Source organism: Danio rerio, chromosome 17, assembly GCF_052040795.2.
Source record: "Danio rerio strain M-AB ecotype USA chromosome 17, GRCz13ab, whole genome shotgun sequence".
Classification (NCBI taxonomy): domain Eukaryota; kingdom Metazoa; phylum Chordata; class Actinopteri; order Cypriniformes; family Danionidae; genus Danio; species Danio rerio.
In genome coordinates this window covers 18,842,554-18,865,194 of record NC_141037.1, presented here as the reverse complement: position 1 = coordinate 18,865,194, position 22,641 = coordinate 18,842,554, and the positions used below count along the sequence as shown (strand labels likewise).

The window sequence follows — 22,641 nt, the reverse complement described above, 5'->3', positions numbered from 1 at the left end:
ATGTTTTTCAAATGTAAATTTGTTTTGAGCTTTTGTAAAAGTGTTTCACACTTTGTAATGTTGTTTTGCATTTCCCGGCCAACCTAGATTCCTATGTAGAAGAATCACTTCCTGCCCTCCATCTGAATTTTGTACGTCATCAATGACGTCATATGAAAACAACCTAGTATGAAGAAGTGAAGAAGATTTCTATTCTCTCAGTGTGAAGCGTTTTCTAAGTGTAAAGCAGTTCATTTTCTCTTCTTAAACAGTATGTAGTGTTTGCAGCAAACATGGCAGCGTGTGTTTAAAATACTGTGTAAAATGAGTATGCCTGAACAGGAGCAACACTAGGAGAAGGCTATGCTGAAGAATGATTGTGTAGAATAACTGAATATATAAAGCACTGATTATATATGTTAAATACTTGTATGAAGCTATATGTGTCAGAAGTTAGAATGAGTGTCATATACACCAGCGAACAACCACCAGATGTCGCTGGTAAACACACACACACTTAGAACTACAAATCTGCTGATAAACTACATATTCAGTCATGCCACACACACACACACCTGCTCCAAGTCTCCACTGATTAGACTCCCACAGCTGATCCTGCTTCAAGACTGATTACACACAATATTTAAGCAGCACACACACTCATTCACATTGCCGAGTCTTGTTTATCTGTAAGGTGACATTACAACGCGTTATCCTGGTCTTGTTTTCCTGTGTTTTGATCTTAGCCTTGTTTATCCAGTTCTCCTGTTTAGCCGTCTGCCTTTTGACCTCTCGCCTGTGTTTGACTACGATTCTGGACTGCCTGTATAGATCTGTTTGCACCTGTGTTGACCATCGCTTGCCTGACTTTGAATAAACCTGCATTTGGATCCTACCTTCTGTTGTTGGTGTCACTCCCCGGCGTTACAATGAGTAACATATTATCAAGTTATTATCCTATCATGACAATGTATGTAAACACTTAGTTCCTTTGCATACAGTAAGTTGCATCTATACTTTGCTGACATAGACCTGTAACATCTCTGTTGACATGAGCTAGTGGGCTGAGAGCCAAGAATAGCAGGACCCTTTAGACTAGAAACCTATTCAAAAATGGTCAAGAGTTAAAGCAAGACACCTAGGGGTGTGGAAAATAACCTGTATAAAGATTGTGGAAAACACAGAGACTTGAGAAGGAGCAGAGAAAGAGAGAACCAAAGAAAGGAAGTGTCCAGGAGAGACTTCAGAATGCTCTGGGGTCTGCTCTGCACTTTCTCGGCTTTATTATGGAGAATAAAGTCTATTTTCTGATATTCAAAACCTCCTGTCTGATAATTTCTAATTGATAGGAAGTCGAATTACGACAGAAGCAGCAAAATAATTGTGTATAAAAAGCCAACACGATGCCCCTAGTGGACTATTTGTGCGATTTCATTTGCGGTGGGTGGCTTGGAGAAACGTGAAGCTGGAATAGTGAGAGAAATGAAAAACTCTGACTGCCTGCCAATAGCGTTTTCCAGTGCCAGGACTGTATGATGGCAGGTGGCACAGCTTTCTCTCCCTGGGGGATTAGCCAGCGAAGAATAAAAAATAAAAGGGTAGACCTCCTCTTCTTATCCTTTTTCTCAGGCTGCCGTCCCTCCACTTTGCTTTATTGGTTCCACAGATCCAATGTAGAAGGTGTTGAAGATGAGCAGATGGAGATCATGACTGTTATTACTGCCTGCTTGGTCTCTTATTAGCCCTGCCTTACTCCTCGACACATCCTCGCTATCAAAAGCCTGTTTGGGCTCTGGGCTGGGAAGGCGAGAAGCACATGTTTTGTATCCAGCGAAATAAAGTGTCTTCTCATCACGCTCGTAATTATCTCCGAGCTGTCACATCCTATTGGATTCTCTGGGCAAGGAAAATGGGGTTTTTGTGCGTGCCGAAAAGCCAGCCGGGCAGCCCGGGCTGCCGTCGGTGGCGGCGGAGATGAGCGCGAAGAGTGCAGCAGAAAATGCCCATAGGACAACCTTCAAATCTCCCATCCACTGCGTGCAAGGATTAACTCAAATCCTGCCTGACGGAAGAGTGTTTACTCTCCCCTCAAACATCCTGTCAGAAATATCAGCTCTGCCATAGAAGTTTTTTGGACCTGAGGGGGTGTCGCCTAAGGAAAGCACTCCAGAAATGAAAACACACACACACACATATGGGGTTAAATTAAGATCCTGGGGGTGTGGAACCGTAAAATCGTGTGTTGTTGTGATTATGATGTCTAGGTTATCTACAAAATGCATGATTATCATTGTTGAAGACAATTTGTGACTATACTGTGGAAACATATTTACATAAAAACAAACACAAAGATAAAAAAATATATTGACACATATACATTATAAGTTTTTTTTTAATCTTGTTTTTCTAACATTTCTACCACATGACCTTGGTTTGTCAGACAACTATCACAGATATATTTATATATATTTTCCTGGAAATGGGTTGCGGCTGAAAGGGCATCCGCTGCGTAAAAACTTGCTGGATAAGTTGACAGTTCATTCCGCTGTGGCGACCCCGGATTAATAAAGTGACTAAGCCGACAAGAAAATTTATGAATATAACTATATATATATATATATATATATATATATATATATATATATATATATATATATATATATATATAAAATGTGGAAAAATAGTTATTAAATTAGGTCTTGATGAGCTGAAGAGGCTTTTAAAAAAAACTTTAATGTATATATATACATATATATATATACACACACACACACACACACACACAAAACCAAGATCGTATAGGAAATGAAATGCATTGACACAGCTGCCGATAATTTGTATCTATTTTTGAATCAATGTGCTGAATGTTTTTCCAGATCATTGCGTCCCGGTTTAATCCCCGCACACACATATAGACTCCCCACCCAGTATAATTAGGTGCATGTGGACTTTGTCTTTTGAGGGATGATTCGAATCGGACGACCGGCCTCATATGTGGCCCCATTTGGAGCACAAAAGACAGTCTTTTGTCAGGGTGAGAGGGTTAAGAGAGCTCATTTCACGGCAGTTTATTTGCTCAGGTCCCAAAGGGACGTCCCTCCAAGAGTACTATCAACTCCACCAGCTGGTGTTGGGACAGGACACCACAAAGACCCCCTTAAAACTGACGTCCCGTTTAAGCAGCATTTAAGACAAATGAGATGAGGGAACCTATTGAGATGAGAGAAGCTATTTTCCCTCCCTCTCTCTCTCTCTCTCTCTCTCTCTCTCTCTCTCTCTCTCTCTCTCTCTCTCTCTCTCTCTCTCTCTCTCTCTCTCTGTGTTTTTGTATTAGTTTTTTTTTAAGTATGAATGATGCAGACTACTTATCAAAAAATGATTTATTTTTAGGTTTCTTTTTTGGTATAAAGTAATATATATTCAATTCAATAAATATATTCAATAATAATTATATTCTCTAAATAATAAAAAAAGACTATAGTCATAGAGTACTATGTAACTGTATAGCATTTGAATTTTGATGGCATAATATATACATATTAAACTGTCATTTTATTGTTATATTGCGCATGTTTTTAATGGACATCATAATTTCTCCAGGGGCAATTTATTTTGATTGGAGCACACTGACAAATTTTGTACTGTAAATTTCATGTTATGTAAATGTTATTCAAGTGCATCTAATTATTGTCAATGTACTATTATGTAAATAAATAATGTAAACAATAATGTTTTGTTAGTTATTGTGTTTACTAACATGGACTAATAACAAACAGTACTTGTACATTATTTCTTAATCATAGTTTACACATTTACTAATGCATTATTTTTAAAAAGTTACATTAGTAAATGTAGCATGAGTTAACACAAACAAACAATGTCTTTTGGTAATATTATAAGGAAACATAACATCTCTTTTCACTTTTATGCAGATGACTCTAAGTTGCATTTTCTTTTAAAATATCAGAACTCCCTGCAGACTCTAATTGATTGTCTTGAGGATGATAAATGTTGGATGGCAAAAACCGTCCTTCAGCTTAATAACGACAAAACTGAGGTTATTCTCTTCGGCCCATCAAGAATGTCTTAAATTGGGGGCTTGGGAAGTCTTACAACACATGTTAAATTGCAAGTATAAAATCTGGGAGTTATCGTTGATTCAGAGCTTTGTCTCAAAAAACAAATTAGCTCAGTCATTAAGAATAGTTAATTTGAGCTGAGCATCATCTTCAGAATCCATTCTTTCCTTTCAAGATCTGGAAAAAGTCATTCATGCTTTTATCACGTCCCACCTAGACTATTGCAATTCCTTGTATGTTGGTCTTCCTTCAATCTTCATTGGCACGGTTGCAGCTGGTTCAAAATGCAGCAGCTAGACTTTTAACAGGCACCAAAAAACATGCTCATATCTCACCAGTTTTAGCATTCTTTCATTGGCTTCCTGTTAATTTTAGAATTCAGTTCAAGATTTTACTTATTGTTTTAAAAGCACTGAATGTGCAAGCACCTTTCTGATATATCAGAACTTATTAATACAGTCAACTTCTCTGTCTCTTTGGTCGTCAAATAAAATTTTACTGATATAAAAAAAAAAAAAAAAAAAAATATATATATATATATATATATATATATATATATATATATATATATATATATATATATATATATATAAACTCAGGTTTTATGGCAGCAACGTTTTTTGAGATCTTGTGTTTTATATTGTGTATTGAAGAGTACAACAAAAAAAAAACAATAACAAAGATTTATGGAAATGACTAAAACTGAAATTTTAGTCATTTTCAAAAATGATGATTTTGCAAAAAGTTTGAAACATAAGACTTTCAAGAGATGGGGGCAATTTTCACTATCAATAGTACAGTATTCCAAATTATTATCTGCATTAAATGGCATTTACAGTGATTAAATGTATCATCTTCAAGACAGGACTTTCTGTATGAAATTTGTATAAAATCTACAATAAAATCAAAGAGAAAAACAAGTTACTTTTTTACATTTACATCTTCATCTACAGTAGAGGTGAATGAGGTGCAGAGAAGCTTACTTGCTGATAACAAAGCCTGTTGTTATCAATCATTGTTTACTTCATGAAATCAGTTCAATGGTGAAGGGATTGATCAACTAGACTTATTGATAGGAGGTTTGCGAAGAAATTTCATGCTCCATTTTGTAGTATTTTCAAAATACTGTATTTTATTTTCATACTTGTTATGGCTGCTGTTTATTTTGATGCATGTAAAACTGAGGTATTTGGTATTTTATTTTAAAATACATTTCAGTGTATTTTTGGCCATCCCTGCCTGTAACATCAAAGCTAAATTTCCTGCAGCGGTTAATGTCACACTGTCCTTCATAAATGATTCTTGTATGCTGAATTAGTGCTCAAGCATTTACTATTAATGCTATTAAAGCAGTTTGTGATGCTTAATATTTTTGCAAAAACTCATATATTTTTCTTAATGAATATGACATGCAAAACAGTAAAGCATTTATTTAATATGCATATGTTTTACTAAAAATGTATTTGCCCCTTTAAATCATTTGTTTGATGCTTCATTGCTGAATAAAAGTTTTTCTTGTAACAGCAGTGGATTAATAAGATTAATGACAGCTATTATAAATCATTTCCCATGTATCTTTCATTTGATTCTCTTTGGTGTATGTCTTGAACTGCGTTTGTTGAACTGGTCCTTTTTCTTCAGGTTCACAGGCGCTCAGCGGAGAGGCTGCTGGACTTGTGTTGTGCGAACAGAGGCACCTTCATTAAAGTAGGCCAGCACCTGGGAGCCCTGGAGTACCTACTGCCTGAGGAGTACACCAGCACGCTGAAGATCCTGCACAGCAGAGCTCCGCACAGCAGCATGGAGCACATCAGACAGGTCATACGAGAAGACCTGGGGAAAGAGGTACGTTTTTCACTGTCTAAAAAAACACAAAACAAAACCTAAAATAAATTGTTTTGGTAATCAGGAGTGGCAGTGCTTCTCTGTCAATGTCGGTTTGACGGCTTCAACCAAAATATTCTTACCACACCATACTAACCATTGGTTTGCTATGAGGGAATGATGCACAAAAAGAAAGCCCCACTCCCTACTCAATATTATGTTTTAGTAGTAAGCACGTCAACATACTTAAATAAAAGTCTTTGCAACTTCCATTTTATGCAAACTTTAAAGAAGATTTTTAAACTGTGGTTTAACTTTATTGGTTCATAAGATGCACGCAAATGACTACTAGCACTTTGACAGTTAAAAAAAAAACAAAATATCTTTCAATATATTGTGAAAAAATGTGGCTTCTGATGATTCATTGACATCTCAGGTAGTGAAATGATCAGCTCGTGCAAGAAACTGAACATTAAATACTTAATTCAACTATTGCCTTTAATCCAGAGTCTCAGCAAACATTCACAGTAACAAATGAATCATTCTTTTGAAATACAATATTTTAGTGAATATTTTTTGAGTTAATCATATTTGATCCAGCACAAATCTCAACAAAACTTGCTTTTTAGTCGTCACTGACAGGCTCAAAATGGTTCAATATACAGTACGGCTTTATTCAATCTAACAATGTCAGTGACTGAGCTTATGAATCAGTTCCAAGTCAAGCACATAAAAAGAAACAATAAAGTTGTTCGGTTTCCACATGTTTTTTACAAGGTCTGTATGATGAAGACGTGTTTGTTCAGTATATATGCATTAGGCATGTGTGTTTTACATTGTTATTTGGTTATTTTAATAATCGCATTAACAAGTTCATTGTTTGTGATTTACAGATAATTTTTTCTGTATATTTACTGTTATAAATTGCATTGAGGAACATTCATCTCTTCTTTATCAACTTTTGATGTTAAAAATAATGTATTGTACAATAAATGATATGTAGTGAATTAATAACAAAAAAGCACTGGTGGTTTATTACCAAGTGTTTGTAACCTAATGACGTTTGACAATCAGAGCATCAGTATTCACAAGTATTATTTCTATGTATAATAAATAATAAACAAATAACAAATATGTATTAAATGTTTTAACATTATGTTTTACTTTCAAAGTGCCAATAAAATGATCTAAAAGTCTCTTTAGCGTATATATATATATATATATATATATATATATATATATATATATATATATATATATATATATATATATATATAGTTTTGGCATAATATTAGCTCCATACTCCAAAGATGTTGGTGAACTGTTTGTGTGAATTTTTTTTTCACAGTATGTCTGATAATATTTTTTCATCTGGAGAAAGTTTTATTGTTTTTTTTGGGGCTAGAATAAAAGCAGTTTTTTAAACACCATTTTAAGGACAATATTATTAGCCCATTTTATTAGCCAATTTTATTATGTGCGACCATAGGCATCTATTAAAATACATGAGTTTATTTTTTACATTAGGCTATATGTAGATTAAAAACACATTTTTTTTTTTTTTTACCTATTTCCAGACCCGGCCCCGTTGATTTGGATTTCTGTTTTTGAATTTTAGAATGTTAAATTTGTTACTCTGAATTTCTTCATCTTGAAAACTTGAAACTGTATTTTTACAAACTCAATATCTGCAGTCTATACATTCAGATCAAAAAAGTTTAAAAATACATCTGTAAAAACCTGACTTAAAAATTCAGTTGTCTTGAGTTTTAGATGTTTAATATTCAAGTTAATAAAATGAAACTCAAATTAATAAATTCATATTAATAAAATCTAATTATTTAATTCAAATTCAATTGAATAAATTCAAATTAATAGATTTTAATTCAAATTAATAAATTCGAATTAAAATCAATGAAATGAAATAAAATTTGTTTAATGGCTTGTAATTTTCAGTTTTATTAAATTACAATGACTAATAATTCAAATGAACATAATTCAGATTCAGATTGTTTTGGCATATTTTAGGCGTGAGTAAATTAATTGCAAATTTAGATTTTTGGATGAACTCACCCTTTAATGATGTAAATCACACACCCTCAGTCTTTACCGCAGGCTACTCTTGTAGAGCCGCGATCTGTTATTCAGTAATTGTGCAGGTCCCTGTGGGTGGACAGGGTTAATGTCACACGAGAGAAGCTGCGGTCTCCCTCGTTCTCTCCTGTCAGTGTTTTGTGTCTCTCGTCAGAGCAGTCGTCCTGAAAGTGCTTCATCTCAGGAACGCTTTGACAGGTGTTTACATTTCGCTGGAGATAATTGTTCAGTTCTGAAGATGACCCATGCAAATCATGCATCAGCTCGTGTCCCAATATTTTGTATTTGTATCCGGCTGTTTCTCACATTACACAGGAACAAACCATCTCATTTATGCGGCTTGTTGAGTAGAGGTGTTTTGTGTCTTTTTGAGATGAAACGGAAAGGAGGCATTCAAGACATTTTGTAGAGGTGAGAAAATAATAGATGTGCAGTCTAGTTTTCTGTCAATAAAGCAGATAAATATGGATGTTCAAACTTGTTTGTTTCTATCAGTCTAGACTGGAGGTGATTCTAGAACCTTTTATTTTATGTCCTGAGTTTTTGGGATAAGAAAACTGCATTCGCAATATGACTTTAAGGTTCTTAAAGTGCTTTAAAACGTGTTTTTTTTTTTTCAATTCTATTTTATTTTATTCACACTATGCTATCCAAACCATGCCCATGCCCGTTTCCCAGATCGTTTGAGAAGTGTGAGTGCTCTGAATCGGGCTCAGGCATGATTCACTTGGCTGGCCTTGGCCCGGTTGGAAGAGGTGGGCCAGACTGCGGTTCAATTGAGGACTATTTCATATGGATTTATTAATCATTCTTCCTGTTTAATGAATCCAAACTGTTGTAGTTTATTAAAGACGCAAACCCCTCACTGCATGACAGTTGCACCTTTAGCAAACCTCATAAATCCTGCAGCACGAGGACTTTATGATTGTTTATGAGCATCAAAAGTGTCTAATCTGTTCTGCGAAATTTTTCACAAGTCTGTCTAGATGACAGCAGCCGGAATGATATAAAAGAGTACCTAAAAAGTCCCCAGCTAGGTAACTAGGTAACAGCACTGAGTAATATTATTGTGCCTGCTGCAGCATGCTGGTAGCAAATTTCCATGATTGGTATGCTGGAATGAAAGTTTAGTTTCTATAATTTTTCTTAGTACACAGTGTAACTACAGAAAAGAAAAACTTTAAATACACTGTGAAACCCAAAAAGTTAAGGTAAAATAAACTATTTCAGGAAACTGATTGAAACAAACCATATAAGTTTAAATACTAATCCTATTGAGTACTTTGAACTTAATCCATTTGAGTAAATGAAGAAATATAAGCACAGTAAAAGCCAATAAATGAAAAGAACTCAAACCAACTGAGTACTGTAAAATCTAATAAGATAAGTCAACTAAAACCGGTTGAGGAAAACAGATTGCTGCAAACCATTTGAGTTAAAAAAACTAATCTATGTGAGTACTGTGAACTCACTCCATTAAAGTTGAAGTAATAAGGTATTTAAGGAACTCCTTACCTTCAGGACTCTTTTCAAATGAGTAGAATTAACTTTTAGTAAAATTTGAGCTACCAACACTCAATTCATTTGACAAAGTTGACTGTTGGGTTTTATAGTGTAGGAAATGTGTCAAAACCCTTTTTGATGTTTTTTTGAGCGACATGCTAATGGTCTAATCCAATTCAACTGCTAATCTAATGTAAAAGTGCTCCCACCAGACCCAGAGATCAGCTGAAGTGATTTAAAAATGATAAATCTCAACTGTTGAACTCAAGGTGACTTGTAAAATTAGCCTTTTTTTCCCCACAAAAAGGTGGAGTGTTCCTTTAAACAAGCAGTTCTCAATTCTGGTCTTTGCCCCCTACCCTCAATAAGAGACATACAATATGCGCAGAGCGGGAAGGGGGCTTAGGACCAGGATTGAGACCAACTGCTTTAAACCAATGTTGGTCCCCTATTGACTTTCAATGTATTTTTCTCACCAGGATTGAAGTCATCAACTGGGGATCATCAACTTTTTGGTTACTGACGTTTTTCAAAATACTATATCTGCTTTTGTGTTTAGCAGAGGAAAAAATCTTCAGGTAAATAAGTAGTGAGTAAAATTTCATTTTGAGGAGTTTTTCTTCTTGTCTAAACAGTCAATTCACTCCAATATACATCATGGTAGTAATATAAACCACAATTTAAACTTCCATTTCAAACCACCCTTAATATATTCCCACACGATGCAATGGCAAATCTCTTCACTTTCCAGAATTCCAGGCACAGTCAAGGTCAGATAACTTGTCAGTTCTGGTGAAATGACCTTGAACGAGAAGGACATCTGGAACCTGTAATCAGTCAGCCAGAGTCTGAGCAGGTAACCGTTAAAATGCGACCCTCCCTCGTCTGACCTTGAGAGGGCTACGCTTGTACCCGTCGCCTCTGGGGTGATGACTGCATCTTTACAGTTTTATTATTGTAATTATTAGCTCTAATAGATCAGTCTGACTTCTTGCTTCACTGCCTTTCCACCTCCCATTTTTCTCCCTCTCAACACAAGCCTATGACAACTGCAGCATTACGTAATTCCAGCCAGGTCACGACTGGCTTGTGGAGGTTTAGGCTTTTTTATTTATTTTTTTGGCTGTGTGTGTGTGTGTGCGAAATAAGAAGCATTGGAGATGGCGCTGCTGCTGTGTGTGTCGGGAACTGGAGATGGACCCGTCACGGCTCGTTGGGCTCAGTGCGGCAGGAGAATAATCCGTCTGCCTCCGTGTCACAATAAAAGTCCCCTCAGTACTCTCTTTTTGTCTCTCGTCCTCTCCATTACAGTCTCTGCATACAAGCGTGTGGATATGTAGATTAGCTGAGGATTGGGCTTCTAATGTTGTGTAAGAATAATGTGTTTTGGTATGCTCTGTGTCAGGTCAGCGCAAGTGTTTTTAATGAACATCACTCATCCGGCTTTACTGTAGCAGGGAGATGCTTCTGGGAGGAGAAAAGGGTAGTGATGTGTTTGCAAGTAAAATTTGAGTGGAAAAAGTGTAATGTGAAACCTGAAAACAATGTATTCCAGTGGTTCTCAAGCTGTGGCTTCCTTCTAGTGATACACAGAATAATCTCTTAATAATAAAAGAATAAAATGAACACACTTTTAACCCCTTGACGGATGCTATAACACTGAGACTCATGTGATTAGACAGCATTGGCTGTTCCCTGAAGCTTAAGATTACACCGCTGTGCTTAGAATGTTTACTTTGTTTACCCAAATGTTGCTTGTTTAACTTTTCTGTTCAATTAAAACATTGTTATAACCCAACCTAACCCTAACCTTTAAATTGAGAACCCAGAGAAACTAGGAAAGTAGTTTCAAATAGTTTTATACTGTAAACAGAAACATTATTATTCTTTCAAGTTAATTTAGTTCATGTGCCTTAAAAAAATAAATAAATTATTTTGATTAAATTATGAGTATCACTAAAATGTCTAAAACCCCAAACCTATAGAGAGAGAACTTTGCCTCCTCATTTGTGAAGTCTCCTGCACACCACCAGCTTGTGGTTTCAGATGTGTTGTGACAGCCTGGCAGTGCCCGTCTTAAAATTTATGTACTATAAATGGGAAACCCAGATAACCTAAGAAGTGATTTCTTAGTATTCAAATCATAATAAAATATAGTTATATATTATATAAATATAATAATGTAAGTCAGTGTTTCTCAACCATGTTCCTGGAGGACCACCAGCACTACATGTTGTGGTTGTTTGTCGCACCCATTACTGGTCTTTCAATCTCTACTAATGAGCTGATGATCAGAATCGGGCATGTTTGGGTAAGGAGACAGGGAACATGTGCAGAGCTGGTAGTCCTCCAGGAATGTGGTTGAGAAACACTGATATAGGTTATAACATTATACATTATATATTAACAGCATTTCAGTATTGTATGTTAAAACATTTTATTGTTCAATAAACATAGAAACATTATTATTCTTACAAGTTAATCTAGTTCATGCGTCTTAAATTTAAAAATCATGTAAACCTCAGAATTGTGAATAAATTATGAGTATACACTAAAATGACTAAAACCCCAAACCCTGGAGAGGGAACTTTGCCTCATCATTTGTAAAGACTCCTGCACGCCATCAACCTGCGGTTTCCAATGTGCTGTGCCGTGACAGCCTGGCAGTGCCCGACAGATTGAGCCTCTGCCAGGGCTTTTAGCGAGTGTCTCCTGCATCATGAGGTAAACTACAGCATCCCAGAATTCCCCCACCTCCCCTCATATTTATTTATGAGGCCTGGCATGGTCTCACACGAAATCAAAAAGCTGTTACGGGCAGCTCTGGATCCATTTAGATAAGGAATTATTGATATCACAAAGGTGTGGGGAGGAAGAAAGACACTGGTCCTGGTTTTCCTCTCAGCCTGCCTTTGCTCTATCTCTTTAATTCGCTTTTCTTTAAGCCTGTGAGCAACTGAAATGTTATTCCACAAGAATCTCCAGTTGATACAGCCTAGCCTTATTTATGTGTAGTTGGGCCAGTAAAAGCAGCTGAGTTAGCTCTTTTCATGTACATGGATATGTGAATGCCTAATATTTTATTTGTGTGAATATATATGTACATATTTGTAGAAACAGTGTAAACAAATCTTAGTTTTCTATTGTTTGGCATATATATGACCGTTATACATTGGCATCTTTTGTAGCATTGTGTTTGTTTTTTAAATGGCATGTGAAGATAAATTGATTTCACCCGCAGCAGCGCTCATTTGTCATACTGTCAGTTCCAGAGCAGTAGACCAATCCGAAGAACTCGGAGGCAGAACTAGGGTGGTGCGCTTCTGTTTACAAGCTCGCTAGTTGGCATGGCAACAACAATATGGCGGAACCACTCCTGAGCACTAGTCTCGCATTTTTAGATGCTAAAACACATTATTTGTAAATGGCTTCCCTTTCATTTCTGTCTAATTTCAGCTATTGCACATTTGGATTGACTGTAATTGTCATGATTGTGCATAATCTGAACTGTGAGCTTCGTACCATTAAGTTTGGAACAAATACATGTACTGTTAAAAGTAAAAGGGGGTCCAACTCAGTACTAGTAAGGTGTACCCATTAATTATATATGGCAACGCAGTGGTGCAGTAGGTAGTGCTGTCACCTCACAGCAAGGTCGCTGGTTCGAGCCTCGGCTGGGTCAGTTGGCATTTCTGTGTGGAGTTTACATGTTCGTGTGGGTTTCCTCCGGGTGCTCTGGTTTCCTCCACAAGTCCAAAGACATGTGGTACAGGTGATATGGGTAAGCTAAAAATTCATTCCGCTGTGGTGACCCCAGATTAATAAAGGGACAAAGCTGAAAAGAAAATGAATGAATGAATAAATATATATAGTTGGCTGATAGCCATGAGATATTAAAGTAATACCAGCACTCGTACAGCTTCTTCACCCTTTTGCATTACTCCGCCCACACCAGTGGCAAGCAGAGGACTACAGTTTGACAAATATTGCAACTGTTGGACAACATTATGTACTTTTGAGGGTTTTTTTTTAGGCAAGAATGTAGTTGTTTGGATTGTAACTATGCAGTTTAGTTTTAAGGATAGTGCCTATTTTAAATATTCAGAATTTCTGAGATTTAGCACGTTGGTGGCTGTAAGCCTGCCATACTGAGCAGACCAAAGACGGTTGATATTCCGCCACAAGATGACAACAGGGACAGCATAAGTCCTTAGGGGAGAAAAACAGTAATTCTTTAGCTATAGAATATATATATATATATATATATATATATATATATATATATGTTTTAAACTACAGCTGAACAAATCATTACAGAACAGGCAAGTGTCATTCCAGGTCGATCTCTCTCTTTTGTTTTTATAGTGCTGTATTTATACCATAGTAATCTGGTAGTGTTTGCTGTGGCTTTTTTAAGGTTAATTATTGTGATCTCCCGATTGCAACATAAATACTGGGTAATCTCTTTAAACTGATGGCATTTCATGCGGTTCAGCCTTATAATCCTAAAATGTGAGCAAAATCAAATGTTTTGTCATCATTTTTAGACATTATGCTATAGAATCATTCAAATACTAAATGTAAAGTGATGTTGGTGAATGAACAACGGTTTCAGCTGTTCTGATGGTCAGCTGCAGATTTGTATGAATGGTGGAAGGTAGTAGTTCCTTCTAAAAAGGGTGTTTGAGACTCTCCTTGTTTAATTTTAGTTTTTATGTACATGATTATGCTGTCAAAGTGTTGCTTAAACACAATATCACACTAGTAGCAGTGCGATATGGCTGTGTATTGTCACTTGTAGGACACTAAAGCACTCTGCCTGCGGCCTCCGGCCAACAAAACGAGCAGTTGGATAGGTGTACCTAATAAAGTGGCCGGTCTGTATGTGTGCATATGTATACACAGTTATATGCTTTTGTACTATATAGAACGTTGATATACAGTATATATATATATATATATATATATATATATATATATATATATATATATATATATATATATATATATATATATATATATATCATGTTTGACATGCACACATTCTGAAGTAACAAACAATGAATAATTTTGGGCTGCACTGTGTCCCATTATAGCTATACATTTCTGTTTTTCTAGCTTTGTTAATGTGTGATTGCTCTCTGCGCACAACAAAAGAACAGCTATTACCCTGTTCCATTGCAGTGCATGGCTTTCTAGAGGAATGTTGCAAGCTGGTGAACAGCATTAACCTCCAGCACACTGTAAAGACAGGGTTGGGTGGAGGCACAGAAAAAAAAAGAGGACGAGGCACTTAGTAGTTCAATTATGCAAATATTTATCAAAAGTAATTATCACGTTCTGTTGAAAAATGAAGCTAATTACTCAACACCACCTAGTTTTGAGCCCACAGTTGGGGGAAAGGCAGCACACATGACAATTTGAGCAAGGACTATAAACAGTGAGCCTAAGGGGCTGTTTGTAGATTATTGTGAACATTAATAATAATAGTAGACCTTAAATTGACTAAATCTGTTAGAGTTTCATGCATTAATTGCTTCTTTTATTTTTAAATGGCCAATCTGTGAACATCTTGTAATGAAACTGAAGACAATGAGACAAACCTTCCCAGACTTCCTATTGTCTATATTAAATTTTGTAGATTGATTTTTATATGTAGGATTTGAAGCATTTTTTTTCCCACAGGATAATCATACAGGTGTAACCTTTTGTTTGCCTTTTTGCTTGCATCTGAGTTCTATGACAAATGTTTCGATCATTCTGAAAGAATCATACTGTACTGTAATAAATGTCAAAGAAAAGAGATTAATATGAACTACACTGTCGATTTAGATAGTCTTGTCTTAAACATACTTCATATCATATTACTGTCGTAATTGGTAAAATTCCATACAATTCCTTCATGTTGACCCAACTCTAATTAATTATTAACTTAATTCATTTTACAAATTTAAGTGGATTGAACATAAAACAATTAAGTTGTCCAAAAAAAAAAAAACTTAAGAATTGTGTTGTTTCAACTCATTTTGAATAAGTAGTTTAAACAAGCAGCGAAAGCTATATTTTAAGTGTGGTGAATTGCATAGTTTGTGTACTTTCATACTACTTAAATATCTTTTCTAGATCACTTTTTGTTCGCACATTATTTTAAGCGTCTATTCTCGCTATTATTCAATTATTAGTTTAGACTTTTGCCTCAATAAACTTCTAATTTACTATGTTTTTTATGGTAGTAGTTAGTTAGGTGTAAATACTAGATAGGATTAGGGATGTAGACTCAGAGTATGCAGAATACATAAAAAAAAATTAATAAACACATCAGCCTCCTGTCTCTTTGTATTCATTATAATTTAATATTATCATTTCATAATACATCATTTTCATCTTACTGTATAAAATAGTTTTAATTTTTGAATGTGATTCATATGTAGTATAAAATGGCCTCATACTTATCTAGGCTTTCCTGTAGCTCAGATAATATAGAATGGCACTAACAATACAACGATTTATATATTGTTTTCACAACGAATTGCTCAGGACTGTAAATGCACCCAAATTAGACCATACAAATGAACAATAGAGTAATAATAATAATGTTCATCATAATGTTGATTAAGGGTTACACGGTGGCTCAGTGGTTAGCACTGTCCCCTCACAGCAAGAAAGTTGCTGGTTCAAGTCCTGGCTGGATCAGTTAGCATTTCTCTGTGGAGTTTGTTTGTTCTCCTCGTGTCTGTGTGGGTTTCCTCCGGGTACTCCATGAAGGTTATGCTGCAGCCCGAAGATCTCCATGTAGGAGTGGTTTTACTGCAAGTAGGCTGGGTAAACTCGTAGTGGGAAGGACTTATGCCGCAGGTGGGCTGGGTAGCTGTAGGTGTAGTAGACATAAATAAAACAACAGGTTACTGGGAGGTTGGGTTTAGGATTGGGGTAGGTGTAGACATTCATAAAACACAATAGGTTAGATTCTGTGTCGTATAAAAGACATTAATAAAATTATAACTACAGGCTGGTACTGCCCACTTGGAGCTCATGTCCCAATCACTTGAAGCTGGCTCCAACCTCCATTTATACCCTTCTCGGGTGCTCTGGTTTCCCCCACAGTCCAAAGACATGTTGTACAGATTAGTTGGATGTACTAAATTGATCTCAGTGTATGAGAGTGTGTTTGAATGCGAGAGTGTATGGCGTGTTTCCCAGTACTGGGTTGTGGCTGTAAGTGCATCCGCTGCGTAAAACATATGCTGAAATAGTTTACGGTTCATTCCGGTGTGGTGACCCCTGATATTTAGGGACTAAACTAAAGTAAAATGAAGGAATTAATAATGTTGATTAATAAGAAGCCATTTCTTAAAATGATACTTGAATTAAACTATACTCCTTCTCTAATAGATTGTGGTGTAAAATTCCACATGATGTGATACTCTAAAAGAAAAAAACAGCTTGACCAAAAGACGTTTTACCAACAATGCAATCAGCTCTTTTGGGTTGTGGGTTCAAGTCCCTGAGAGAGCAAGAACTAATAAAATGATTATCTTCAATTCAAAGCAAGTTGCTTTGAATAAAAGTGTCTGCCAAATTCATGAGTAGAAAAAAACCCTCTAATTTAAATCCTCTGAAATGGACCTTGTGTGGGCCGGCTGGAGATTTTGCTGGCAGATGTTTAGGTCTGAAAGCTAGACTAGTTAACCCATGAAAAGACCCTGCCGCTCATTAACTAAAGGAGACTCAATTAACCTTTTGTGAGACAGTGGGCTTGAGCATGTTATCTACCACACCACCGCAGTTCTCGGCATTGACAAAGACAGACCTATCGCTCTACGAGTTTTCTGTCATTTGCCAGAGAAATGCTCTTTAAGCTGTCATTGATATAAAAACAGCTCACCTTCATAAATATCGTTCTCGCCCCGCACAGGTTCATGTAGAGTCCAGAGATAGGATCTGTCTGTAAGACCCTTCCACAATATTGTATTTAGTGTCAGTGTTTGGTCACATCATCACTTTTTTCTGCAGCGGAGCATGCAATATAATCTCTAATCGACACGTAGGCTTCTTGTCAAATCCCTCCTCAGTTGAGCAATCGTGCCATCTGAGCTACGAGATGAAGTTCTTAACCGCTCTGTCAGCCTGGTATAAATAGATCCCATCTCTGCTCTCCCATGTCTTTTCCTCCTTCCCTAATATTCGTTTGCAAACTTCCTGAACCATTAGCTCGGCTGTCTGCCCTTGTGGAGGATAGAGTTTAGCTTAAAAGGCATTTGTTTTAGTTATGTATTTAAGTTTTTGCTGGTACTTTTGCGTTTTAAAATGTGCTTTATAATTAGTTGTGGAAACTTTTTCATTTGTACATTTTATACTACTGTTCATAAAATATTGGGTTACTTTTTTAAGAAGATAGTGTAAGATTACAATAATAAAAAAACTATTTAATTCAATTCATCTTTATGTCTATAGCACTTTTACAAGATTGTGTCAAATCAGCTTAACATAGAAGTTCTAGTAAATTGAAACTCTGTCAGTCCAGCTTTCAGAGTTGAAGTTCAGTTCAGTGCGTTTAACTGCTAAAAGTCCAAACACTGAAGAGCAAATCCATTGATGTGCAGCTCCACAAGTCCCAACAAACAAACTTCAGCAATTGACAAAAGTGAAGGAAAATCTTTGAGAGAAACCAGGCTCAGTTGGGCACGATCATTTTTCCTCTGACCAAACTCTACTACTTTAATGGAGTTGTATCTAAGTTGAAATCATAAACCATTCTATTATGTAGGCATGGGTATTGTTTTTTTTTTTTTTTCCCCGATACTGGTGCTAAATCGATACATTTAAAATGATACCGGTTGCAAAACGGTGCCTGAATCAATACTTTCTAGCCACAAAATTAATTGACAAAAAAAAAAAAAAATTTATATATATATATATATATATATATATATATATATATATATATATATATATATATATATATATATTCCCCGTTCTTTCATTGTTTCATTCAATTTATAATATTTATTCATAATTTTTACTCCTTAATTTCTTTCTTTTTTTTTTTTGTACTTTTTTTTGTTTTCATTCTTTAATTTGACATTTCTGTTGTTTGTTTGGTTTTTCTGTGTATGTACATTTGTTATTCATTTGTTCTTTTTTTGTCATTTGTTCTTTGAGTTCTCTCTCAGTTCTCTTGAAAGGGCATCCGCTGCGTACAACGTATGCTGGATAAGTTGGTGGTTCATTCCACTGTGGCGACCCCAGATTAATAAAGGGACTAAGCCGAAAAGAAAATCAATGTTTTGTTTCTTTTATATGTTCAATACTTTCATACTGTTTGTTTCAATGTTTGTTTAATTGTTTTTATTATTTTTATTTGCTATTTCGTAATTTATTTTCTTTCTTTCAGCATTTTTTTTTCCACTCTTTCCTCTCTCTTTAGTCTTTTGTTAGCTTCTCTCGTTTCTAATATTCGTTATTCATGTTTCCTTTTAATATTTTTTGTTTGTAGGTTTTTTGTTTCTTTCAGAATTCCTTTGCACTCTTTCTTCTTCGTTTGTTCTTTCTTCCATTCCTCATATTTTTTATTCAATTTTTTTTTGTTTTATTTGTAAGTTTTTTTTTCTTTTTTCTTTTGGCTTCATATATGCTGTTCCCTCAGAAGGGTGCTTTATTATTTGAGTGCTCTTATTTACAAACCCCTGTTTAAGGGAAGAGTCCATCCTGCAAGCATAGCCTGATTTGTCCCCTGTAGCCTCATTCATCTTCAGCCAGGGTTACGACTGATCTGCTCCCTGCAATGTGATCTCTCTGGCCTGCAGGTCTGTGGGTGTCCCTCAGAGAAAAGCCTGGGCCCTGGGGCCAGGGATCCATTACAGGACACCATTAAACAACAGATGGCAGACGAGTGCCAGCTTAGGACTAGTCTCTGTGTGTGTTTGTGTGTGTTTCTGGAGGAATCGGTGCTGCATGTGGAAAAAGGGTGGATCTCTTGGAAAGCTGCGCTGCTGCTGCCTCATTCTCAATGGCACAACGGCCAGCCGAGCACGTAAATGTGCATCATTTGCTGTAATGATGTGCTGGATGTGTGGAATCATACAGGGTGTGTTTCTACTGCTCAGCGATGCCATCCTGCCTGCACAGACACGGAGCAACTAGAGTCGCTGCATGCCCAGATTAATCACCATCCACAATACTGCTCTTTCACCCACTACACTAGCTTAAATCAGTTGTTTTTTCCACATTTATTCTTTTCTTTTTTCTTTTCTTTCTTTCTTTCTTTCTTTCTTTTTCTTTCTTTCTTTCTTTCATCCTTCCTTCCCTCCTTCCTTCCTTCCCTTCATCCTTCCTTCCTTCCTTCCTTCCTTCCTTCCCTTCATCCTTCCTTCCTTCCTTCCTTCCTTCTTTCTTTCTTTCTTTCTTTCTTTCTTTCTTTCTTTCTTTCTTTCTTTCTTTCTTTATAGCTTGTTTGCTCTTGTCATCTCTCTTTTCTGCTTTTCTGCTTTTCTGTAATTGTTTGTTATTTTGTTTCTGTTTTATTTTCTTTATTTTGTGTTTAGTCCTCTGTTATTTCTGTTGATTATTCTTTTTGTTATTTTGCCATTTTTTCATTATACGTTTAGTTCATTTTGTCTTATGCTTTTGTTTTTATTTTTACTTAATTAATTATTATTATTATTATTTAATGCAATTTCATTTGCAAAATGTATTCTTTAATTTTGTTTTGTCCTTTGTCTTTTTTTTTTGGGCCAGATTATCTCAAACAATTTTTTGTATCATGTGCATTGTAAGCACAGTACTTTAAAATAAACACTTGTTTTGAAATGTGAATAACATTTAATATAATTTAACTGTCCAAATAATAAGAATAAATAAAATAATTTAGGTACGGTGTTCTTTTATAAATCTTCCATACTGTAAGCTTTCCCGCAATAGGCTTCAATTCTATAAATGTAATTTCTTTTGCTTCTTCAAACTTAAGTTAAGTTGATGTCACGATTTGATCCGTAAATGATTTGAACGCCCCATGAAGCCGCAGGACGTTGAAGGATCGGTTATACTTAGCATGAGGGTCTGCGAAATGAGCATGTGGTCTGTCTTGGCACTGGTTAATGGTAGTAAAGAAGCATGTGGGTGGCTGGACGTGTTTGGCGTAGATGATTTGTTGGAGCCTGTAAATATCCAGACTCAGCCCTCTCTGCTTCAGTGCTTTCCACCCTCGCAGAGTGCAGGCTGTCCCAGTGCTTCCTGTATCCATATGGGCCGTTCCCTACAAACGCATGGCACTCACTGCCACCCCATGCCAAACCCTTTACTGCAACACCAACACTCTGGCAAACCACCAGGCTTTGTCTTCCACAAATAATGATAGATGATGCAGTGAGATTGCTTGTTTTTCCCACTTATTTTTGTTTGCGCGCGCGTGTGTGTGTGTGTTTGAAGATAAGAATGAAATTGAATAGGTTAAAAAATATATATATAATGTGATATAGTTAGTTATATACTATTTAGGTATTTTTTAAACAATATGGCACCTGTGGCCATATAATTTTCTTTGTAAAAAGTATACCTAACATAACATATGGTATGTATAGTAGTAAAACTGTAACTTGCAAAAATACAAACAAACAAAAAAACAAAACTACTATATCCTAGTAATCCTAACCACTCATACTGCTACTAAAATCTGTTACCATTGTTATTAAGCAACCAAGAAACAGAAATGTGCGCACATCTAGGAATCACAAAGGCAGATGCTTGATCAAAAACAAACACAGCAGCAAAAGATCCAAAGAAAATTGGCACACTGCCACTTCAGCTCTAAAAAAAATTTATGTTACAATTTTTTTATGTGACATTATTTATTTATTTAATTTTTGTTTTGAGAGCTAAAGTGGCAGTGTGCCGATATTCTTTTGATCTTTTGTACCATTATGTACCCTAAACTGACAGCAACCTCAATACTAGGGATCTCGGGTTGCTATTAAAGAGATCCCAAGATTTAAGGGTTGCCGTTCATTACAAGTAGATTTAAGAAAGCACCTAAATTGAATTGCATTTTGTTATTTTTATTTTATTTTTCAGTTGAATAAAAATGTATTTTTTATTAATGTTTTAGCTAATATTTTGCTAATATTTACTATTATTCAGGGTGTCCAGTAGGTCTTAAAGTTGATAAATTAATGTACTTTAGATAAATTCAAGGCCCTTAAAAAGTATTAAAAAGACTTAGAGGGTATTTTGCAAGGTATTAAATTCAATATAATCTTTGAATATGCAATGTATGACTGTATGCTAAAGTTTGGCTAAATTAAACCTGCGAATATCAGGATGATGTGTATTTATGAAATCAATAAAATCCTACTAGATTTGACATCATTCTGCTTGGTTTACTGCAGTAACCAAGGCAACACCATTATTTCTGAAGTTCTACAGGCGCCAACCTGCTTATTTAGCAAGAGTTAATAAATTTGTATCCACTATATAAATAATGTTTTAGTTTTGGATTAGTTTCTCACATTAATATTTAGTAAATATGCTGTAAGTTAAAATGTCACCAGTGTTTCCAGTTGAAGCCTAAAGTAACTATGAGGTCTTAAAATGTATGAAAAGAGTCTTAAAAAGGTCTTAAAAGGTACTGAGTTTTACTGTTTGATTTTTGTATAAACACTCTTTTCCATTCAAATATTAGCAAAATATTTAGTGGTCTTTAAAATATTAAAATTAAAGTAAAATAACATTCATTACAAGTTGATTTAAAAAAAAACCTAGATAGTTTTGCATTTGTATTTACTTATTGCATTATTTTATGTGATTTTTATTTTATTTTTGTTTTTAACCAGATTAATAAAATACTATTTTCATGTTTATATTTTATCATAGATTTCTTAAAAATAGGATAAAAATCTCATCTGGTCTCATTTTCTTGAACTCAATCTTGTGTCTCGTCTCATCTTTTGGAGTAAGCATCTTGTTACACCCCTAATTAATACTGAAGGTGGTAAAAGCAACAAAATAAATATAAAAAATAACTAAACTAGTTTCTCAAATAGTCATTACTCATGTAAATACACACGAGCCTTAAATGATGCAAATACATTTGTTAAATTGTAGAAGAAATCATATAAAACTAAGTAAAAAAATGTAACGGATTAAAAATAAACTTTTAAAGTATTTA

General features: G+C 35.3%; 1 protein-coding gene across 8 annotated transcripts in view; it reads left to right on the top strand.

The window, feature by feature from the left end:
* Positions 1-22,641, top strand: part of adck1 (aarF domain containing kinase 1) — a 267,137-nt gene that overhangs the window by 105,865 nt on the left and 138,631 nt on the right. For all 8 annotated transcript variants that reach the window (XR_015512397.2, NM_001123049.1, XM_087288384.2 and 5 more), the window contains 1 exon segment: positions 5,700-5,903. Coding sequence is in view for 7 of the 8 variants with exons in the window: in NM_001123049.1 (NP_001116521.1) it covers positions 5,700-5,903 (204 nt within the window). In the remaining variant the exon portion in view is untranslated.